Source organism: Cryptomeria japonica, chromosome 3 (genome assembly GCF_030272615.1).
Source record: "Cryptomeria japonica chromosome 3, Sugi_1.0, whole genome shotgun sequence".
In the NCBI taxonomy this organism is placed as follows: Eukaryota; Viridiplantae; Streptophyta; class Pinopsida; order Cupressales; family Cupressaceae; genus Cryptomeria; species Cryptomeria japonica.
The window spans coordinates 893495817-893505277 of NC_081407.1; the positions used below are offsets into that span (position 1 = coordinate 893495817).

Genomic DNA, 9461 nt, shown 5'->3' on the forward strand with positions numbered 1-9461 from the left:
CCCCCCAATCGTCTTCGCTTTTCTCTTGTGTAGGTTGCAGGTACGCGGCTGAAATTGAAGATCTAGAATCCTTGTGCAGAGACGAACAGATCCCCCTTCGTTTCGCGGATTTTTCGGAGGACCGTGGCGCCGGGCGCCATCGTCCTGACAACTTTTGCTCAAATTTGCAGGACAGCGCCGTATCGACATTTTACTTCTAATTCCAGGTCCGCAGCTTCATCCTATATCCCTAACTCAGTTTATAAGCGAATCTTTGTCATTTTCTATGCATTCCTAGCTTATTTCCTCTATCAACATTCTTTACAAAAGAGGGTAGCCTTGCTTTCCTAACCCTTGAAATTCATTTAGCATCCAATCTTACATTGTGTGGGATCGGATCTTATGAGTTTCAACCCCTCTTTTGAATGTAAAGTCTCTCCCCTAAGTGAAAACCATCGAATCCTAGCGAACCTCCCTTCTCTCTCCTCGGAGTTGGAAGAGGGGAGACCAACTAGGGTTCGATTGTGATTTTCCACTTTACAAAGTGTAACCCATTATTGTGGGATTAATTTACTTTATATGATAGAGATATGAGATAGAGGTTTCACTTATGATCATTTGCAAGCATCATCATGTTGTTGGAATTCTATCAAATTTAGGAGAGAATTTGATTGTATTATAAAAATCTTGTGTTAATGGATTAATACAAGCGTTTGATCTCTTTGACTGATTTGTTTCCTACAAAAAATTCTTCACGTACATTTCATATCATAATTTTTATTTCTTGAATTTGATGATATGTAATTCTTATTTTAAATGCTTAATCATATTCTATACCAAATTTGATAGTTAATTACACTTACCTTTAATTAGATTAACTAAATTGATATACCTTATACTATCACTATACTATTTATCAATTTATTAATCTATATCTTTAAAAAACTTTCTATCACTTCAAAAAGTTTCTATCTCTAAGTTGTAACCCTATGAGAATTTCCCACCTGAGGCATTTAAAAAAGTGATTAAATCACATGACATCTCCCATAATTAACTAATCTTAGACTCACCAATTGACATTGGCAAGTATGATGGAATAACCAGCTCACCAACGATTCATCACAAATAAGCAAGGGAACAAATAAGTAAACGTGTATTATCATAGAATAATGGCTTCTCAAACATGCTGAACAATTAAGGATTGAAATGGTGCACTATCTTCAAAAGAGGAGATAGTTGTTAAACTGACTTAATCCATTTCAAATAAAGACGTGATTTGCATTGACTGAGCTAACCCCTCTATCAATGTGTTCCACAAACCAGTAGATGATAACTGAGTAGGACTTCCCACCACATATGATAAAATTGGATCTTACTTATATGAAAGTGCCAAAAGTGTCAGAGAATAAGTAAAAAGAATTCTGAGAGAAGGTTCTTATAAGAACGGGCTTTAATTAGTTGCTCACTACCCACCAACTCAACTCATCAGCATTGTAACTATCTTTATCTTTATCCACAGTAACAGTAATGTGGAGTGGGAGGAAGCAATCAGACTCTTGTGTTACACTACTTTAATACAAAAAAGGTTGATCGGGTCTTACAAGATCTGTGCTTTATTCTAAATTATATAACATGTGAAGTCTGGCGTGGAAAAAAGTCTACGGGAGCAGGTTGCATTTCCAGATCGAAAGACTCTTTCAGACATTATTAATGTACTTATTCTTCCATTAAACAAAAGTTGTTTCAATTTCTAGTGCACAAGACCGACGTATGCATTTCTCAAAAGCTTTGTTGACTTTGCATGTGAGTGGAGGAATCTTGGCTACGTCGGTGTATTAGCTCAACTAATCATTTTTCAATCATAAAAATAGAAATTGAGATAGCAACTCGCGTAAACAGACGGCACAATGCTATCAGTTGTGCCAAAAAAAAAAGGGCAAAATTTGATTCACCGACGTCCCATTTCGAATGCATTGACTTCATCAATAAAGCTGCATATGTATGCATATTATCTTTTCTGTTTTATGTTGATTCTGGTCAAGATTACAGCTAACAGCTCTTTAAACGTTTCTTGAAACGAGGACCCAGTCTGGTCCCATGATGTAGTATAAATGTGCATCAGGTCAGTACTAAATTATCACAAGCTCTTGGCTCAGAGTTTATGCTGAGTAGAGAGTGATAGTAAGGTTCAGATTGAGAGGCTTAAGATGGCGATGAGTATTAGGAGTTTGAGTGTTTTCATAGTGTGTTGTATGTCTATGTTGTGGTTATCTGCCTCACATCCCCTGTATAAAAATGACTTGAGTCCAGAGTTTTATGAAAAGTCGTGTCCAAATGCTGAGCAAATTGTGAAGTCTGTCGTGCAGAAAGCTGTGATGAAGGAAGCCAGAATGGCGGCTTCTTTGCTCCGTCTTCAGTTCCATGACTGCTTTGTCAAGGTGCATTCTTTGTTCTCTCTTTCTCTTATATATATGGAGAAGTCATTAGGATTGATCTTATAAATCTGTGGTCATTATTTTGAATGTCTTTTCATTTGGTATAGCATTTGTAGTAGGGCTTTAATTTGCTGCCATTGTCTATGTTTTTCAATGGCTCAACCATCCAGTCTTGAATGTCCGTGGTCATGTCTTGAATGGCCGAAGATCTTATAACTCCATGGCCATGTTTCAAATGGCTGTGATCTTATAAATCTATGACCATGTCTCAAATGATTGTGATCTTATAACTCTGTGGCCATGTCGCAGATGCTCCTTATTTAAAAGTTGAATTGAAATATAAACCTGCAACCACTGTCCATATTTTTACTCAATAATCCGATCTAACCCACAGATCAATTCATTTTTTTTCTTTTATTTCTCGTTGACAATATTTTTTATCGTCTTTTAGATGAAACTGACACTGATGTAAATGGTTTAGATGAAACTAATGTAAATAGTGGGTGTGTTGTGGTTAACACATCAACTATTTAAATAAACAATGTTGGTTTGAACACAATACACCAGCTGTATAAGCTCTTACTTTGGCTGTAAGATTTAATTTTTAAACTTTTCTGTTAGAGTTTGTCTTGTTATTTCCATTGTTTCACTCGTATATTTGGGAAAAGCTCTTGATAAATGAAGTGTGTCCAAACAGGGGTGTGATGCATCACTCTTTCTGGACGACAGTGCCAAGATTGTGAGCGAAAAGAATTCAAATCCCAACAAAAATTCAGCCAGAGGATTCGACGTAATCGACCAGATAAAGAGTGAGTTGGAGAAGGCATGCCCAAAAACTGTCTCCTGCGCAGATATTCTTATCATTGCCGCTCGTGACTCTGTTGTCTTGGTAATGATCACCCTTATCTCTTCTATTTTATTCTTGACAGTACTTATGCTCTGATGTATATATATAAGTTGTACTTACAGTATAAATTTATGAGATGGATGTATACCCAACTGGGTATATACACTTAGTTGAACATATGAACTTATAATAAAGATTTATATGTTTTATTTATTCAAATTTATTATTTCATATTTCATAAGTAGTGACAGCATTCATTGCATTTAGATGATGTTCACAAGAGTGAAACATTGAGACATCCTAAGAAGTCACCCATCTCAATAGTACTCTGACTCAAACAACCTTATTCATAGAATTTTCCAAATCAAATTCACTTAACTAAACCTTGAATAAATATTGTACCCTATGAGCCATTCAACATATTCAACATAGAATCCCTTTTAACTCCTAACTGAAATGAACTCTCAAATTCATGTCCCAATTGTGAGTATATAAGTTAATATTGATGTGCAGAGTGGAGGACCCAATTGGGAAGTTACATTGGGAAGAAGGGATTCCACAAGTGCAAGCATACAAGGCTCAAACAATAACATCCCTGCACCGAACTCAACCCTACAAACTCTTATCACTAAGTTCAAACGTCAAGGTCTGAATGAGGTGGACCTAGTAGCACTTTCAGGTACCTTCTGCACTTATACCTATTATTTTTTTTGAAGTGAGAAAACAGCAAGTGGGTATTCAATGAAGCTGACCATAAACAATCTGTATGTTATGACATTATACAGGCAGCCACACCATTGGTCAATCTCGGTGCACAAGCTTCCGACAGAGGCTGTACAACCAGACCGGAAATGGGCAGCCTGATTTCACATTGGAGAAGAGTTATTCCAATAAGCTGAGATCTATGTGCCCACAATCAGGAGGAGATAACAATCTCTCCCCATTGGATGTAGTATCTCCTACCAAATTCGACAACTACTATTTCAAGCTATTGCTGAGCAACAGAGGACTTTTGAATTCTGATGAGGTTTTGTTCACCAAGGGGCAAGGGAAAACAAAGGAGATTGTGAAATTATATGCAGAACAAGAGGAGGTGTTTCTGAAGCAATTTGTGGAATCAATGATTAAGTTGGGAAATATCAGTCCTCTCACAGGCAATCGAGGGCAGATCAGAACTAATTGTCGCTCTGTTCTGTAGCACTCTGGTGAAACCCACTTTTCAATGCTTTTGGCCGCCATGATTGAGTATGCATTTCTTTTTGTTGTTTCGGCACAGTCCATGCCCCGCCCAATAATTTTTGTGTCTTATTCGTCCTCTGAAATAACAATTTGTGTTTTCCAATGAGTTGAAGTTCTGGTTTTCCCTTTGTCTGTTTACATCCTCAGTAAATTATGAACATGAGGATTTTTTCACACCTCATAAAAAATGAGTGAATAAGAGTTTTGATTTTCTCCAACTGTATCTACATCCTTAGTAAATTATGAGTGAAAAAAAGTTTTTGAGTTTTTTTATAAATTTATTTATTTATCACTACTTTATATTAAATGGATACTATTTTAAAATAAGGAGATGAAGATAATTATAATTTACATTTTAAAATTGAATTGTTGGAGAGTACATTTTAGAAAATTTCTTACATCCAAGAAGACTAGAGTTGGTGTAGTTGATTGTCAAACTTATAATATTTAACAAAAATATAAATCTTTAAGGGACACCCCAAATATGACCATGATATTATAGAAAAAAAAGATTAACCTATTGAGGCAATAAGATCAATAGTATGAAGTGGTGAAGCGTCATAATATAACCTAGATCCTAGACAAGAGAATTTACTAAAAAATGACCTAATCTAACAATCCAAACTTGAATAACACATACAATGTGACATATGGAAGGTCAAAATTGAACGACAAATATTCTTATATAAATACAATGTGATTTAGGGACTATATGAATTTTCTTGTAGCTTGTAACTTTTCACTTGCAACATAATCATCAACAAAGCCTTCATCTTATATAGATGATGCCCTTTTGTTAGTTTAAATCTATTTGTCCTCAATCATTCCACTCACAATATAATCATCAACAAATCCTTCATCTTATATAGATAAAGCCCTTTAATTAGTTTTCATCTATTTGTCCTCAATCGTTCCCTTACTCTATTCTTCTTAAAAAATGAGTGAATTATAAACATGAGGATTTGTCAAACCTCATAAAAAAACGAATGAATAAATTTGGTTATTTTCCAAAAAAAAATTTATTCATCCCTATTTAATATTTTTCTTTACTAATTTAAATATAGGCTTATTTGTATTCAATTATATCATTTATTTAAAAATAATAAGATAATATTAATTCTTGAGTGTTTTAAAATAAGGCAATTAAGAGGTTTTATTTATCTATCACAATAAAAATGTTAAAGGGTATATCTTTAAAAAAAAAGTTACATCTAAGGATATTAAGGTTGAAATAGTTGGTTGTCAAACTTACAATATTTAAAAAATAAAAATATTTAAGGGACACTGCAAATACGACTTGTGAGATTACAGGAAAAAAATATTAGCTTGTTGAGAAAATAAGGCTAATAGTATGAGGCGGTGAAGGATCATAATACAACCTACGGTATAGAATATACTAAAAAATGACCTAATCTAACAATCCAAACATAATTAACACATACAATATGCAATATGGAAGCAAAAAGTTTGACAACGGTAAATTTATTTAATTCTCTATAATAGAATACAACTTTCTTATAGAAATACATTACGCTTTAGGGACTATAAGAATTTTCTTGTAACCTATAACTTTTCAATCACAACATAATCATCAACAAATCTTTCATCTTATGCAGATCAAGCCCTTTTATTAGTTTAAATCTATTTGTCCTTTATTATTCCCTTATTCTTTTCTTCTTTTTTATATCACTTTATACTCATCCTCTTCATCAATCCTATTTCTCCAACTTGAAAGCCATCAATTCACAATTTCCACTAACTTTCATGGATAAGAGAACACTTGTTCTTTCTTTTGCAAGTCTTTTCACCAACTAATAGTGCATTAGCACATAACCCCTAGTAAAGAAAACATACTGCATGGTTTTAAACAACTAAGAAGGAACACCAAACATGCACATTGCCAAAGGAAAAGACTAAGAATATATCTAGCTTAAAAAAAATCAAACAAAGACTAGATCAAATACTGCACACAAATTGAATGCGAAAGGTTGTAGTAAAGCATGATGTTAACTCTCCAAAACTATTAGGCCCAATATGGAAAGCTAATGTACTGAGAGGGGAGGGATGAATCAGTACTTCAAATCTTTTCTTCAACAATAACTTTACTATTATGCATAAACCAAAAACTGCTGTAACATAATATAATGCTAAAACAAATAAATAACAATCATACATGACTCACTCCATAACACATATATTTTGGTTACGTAGAAACTCTTGGCTAGAGAGAAAAACTGCGGTGGGGATGGCACCCACAACTTCACTACTACAATAATAAAGGTTGCTCGGTTAGAGCTACATGTTTAGCTATTTCTGATAGCTTAGCCTATTAGGAGTATCAAGATCGTTAGATCTACCTTGCTAAAGGATTTTACAACACTTATTCTAAATGTTGCACCTGGTTAAAGGCTTTACAATTTATAGACTTTGTTAGAGTCTTTTACCCTGTTAAAGGTTTCTTTTACAACTCAAAATATTACAACACAATATTACAAAATATCTGCAACTTCACATCTAGAATGTTATAGCAGATTCTATGTGCTCAAAATGAGATTACCTTGCTTATAGCATACCTCGGTAATCCATAGATTAACTCGGTAAACCCTGTTGTTTACTCTGTTCCTTGACTGTTCTCTGAAATCCTTCTCGATGACCTGTGTGTCTCTAACAACCACAATACTCAGTGCTTCCTTATCTATTACACATGTCTTGCTTCATACACCTATTTTTTTGATCCTCAATTCATGTTGAATAAATAGATCTCTTATGTCAGTGATTTGTTCATGCTTCGATCTTACAAACATGATTCATCGAATGAATAACCATACAAAATATTTCATTGGATAGATGACCTCAAGATCATACAAAATCTTTAAGGTGCAATTTCCTAAATGATAATGATTCCGTGTTCCTCGATCTTGTAACACATTTCCCATATGTGTCTAGGTTCAATGAATCTGGTAACACATTTCACTCGGTGTGTGTTCACTCGGTGTATCATTTTTGCTGCTCGGTAGACATAGAGTGTTACTCAGTAGACAACTCGGTGTATACTAAGCTCTGTGACTACTTTCTTCTATAACCGACTGCTCTGTGCTTACCAACTGAATGTTTCGGTAGTAATAACCGACTAGAGTATATAGAATGACTTTGGACATAAAACTAATGGCAACTTAATAAGTAGTAACAAAAACAACATAAACCTTCAAATTGACGGTACCAATAATAAAAAGGAATCTACATCAAACCATAGGAATTCTTTAAATATCATAGATGCATTGTTGAAAGTAATAATAGTCACTTGTTATAGCTTGACCCAGTGATGTCTAAGTTAAAAAAAGATAAATAAAAAGTGCATTTAATTAGCAAGACAATTATTGGAGGTTAATAAAAAGTAAAATTAAATGGTATGGTTTGCATGAGATTGTGGTCATCTATTAATAAGTGATTATCTTGTATAAATCAATGATAATCATGTTACTCAATTTTATTCAATTTTATCAAATAACATATCATAAAAATTTATAGTAAGCCCCATTGTAGACTATTACCAAGGTAATTAATTTTATAGCATACATCTAATTGGCTTGTAGCATGAGACACTACTCCTATAGCATAATACATATCCTTGTAGTTTTGTACACAGAGTTTCTATAATAATTAAAAGAAAAACCTATTTTAATTAAGCGTTGCTCTGGAGTAGCTTGATTTCTAAAGATTTGAAATAGCTTGAGGATAGCTAATAGTGTAGATACAAATGATCTAAAATATAAAAAATATGTGTATCCTTCTTATAGCACCAACTAAGAAAGAAAGTTGACAAGAAGCACCTAAAAAAATATATACAAAACTCAAGCAAAAAATTAAAAAATAAATAATTGAAAAAAAAAACATAAAATTGTTACCATTTTTTGTGACAAAATATTTCTCATGGACACAAATACTCCTAGATAATAAATACCAAGTAAGAAAAATATACCATGAGGTTACAAATCATGAAAATTTTATAAAACTTGGGGTGTGGGCCCTAGCTTGATTGGCTAAAGGCATCATGTTGCGAAAAATTCATCACAAGGTTCATTCCTCTTGTTTGTGTGGCACCAAAAGGTGTGTTATGCAAGTGTCAAGTTAGTTGCATTAAAAGGTTTGTCTAATGCACTATAGGTTATAGGGGGTAAAGACAATTCTTGTAGTTTATTTTTTTCACAAAATCTAAGACTAAGAGTCTATGCTCAATAATCACACATGCATCCATATCACTCCATTTATGATTTTATTTTTTCTTTTTAGTTTGTACTCTTTAAGCTCTTTTCCCTAATATTTTTATCACATAGGAATCTATACCTACCTCAACTTATCCTATTTTCTTTGGCAATTATTGTTCCCATTCTTTTCTTTAAAAAAAATTTAAAAAATCATTCCTTCTTGTTCACTTTTTCTCTTTATCTAGTAATGGCACAAATCATCAACATAAAAATTCAAGGAAATGTCTACCTATTTTTAAAGTCCAATCACATAAATATTTAATGTAAATTTCCCTAAGACCTTACATCATTTTTAACATGTAGGTTCCTTGAGGATATCTCTCTTTCTACTAAAGGGATAAAAATAAATATCTACATAAAGGGCAAGTGCATTGAAATGGCATACAAAAAGGGGTTAAAAAATAGTCATTTAATTTGAGATTTATGTACTTAAAACTTGAAGATAAAAAAAGAACAAGAATTGGAGTACTTTGAATTTAGTTTCTAAATAACTAAATTTTTCCCTCTGCTGCTCCTGTGGCTTTTTCTCCTCCCACTGACGATGGTTCTGGGTGGCCCTTTGCCACCACTTCCAAGTTTCCTCATCGGGCTCTGGCGATTTCGCCTCCTAGGCAGGAGGAAGGAGAAATTGATAAAGATCTTGAAGATGGGTGGTCTGTGCCGAACCCGACTCATGACCCCGCTGATGTATGGGGC

The 9461-nt window shown here is 33.6% G+C and overlaps 1 protein-coding gene across 1 annotated transcript; it reads left to right on the forward strand.

Moving 5' to 3' along the window:
- Positions 1–2026: 2026 nt before the first annotated feature.
- On the forward strand, positions 2027–4696 carry LOC131059729 (peroxidase 49). The gene is made up of 4 exons (XM_057992759.2): positions 2027–2417; positions 3112–3303; positions 3775–3940; positions 4047–4696. The coding sequence occupies exons 1-4, from the start codon at positions 2187–2189 to the stop codon at positions 4457–4459; spliced, it is 1002 nt and encodes a 333-aa protein (XP_057848742.1). The 5' UTR covers positions 2027–2186; the 3' UTR covers positions 4460–4696.
- Positions 4697–9461: the final 4765 nt, after the last annotated feature.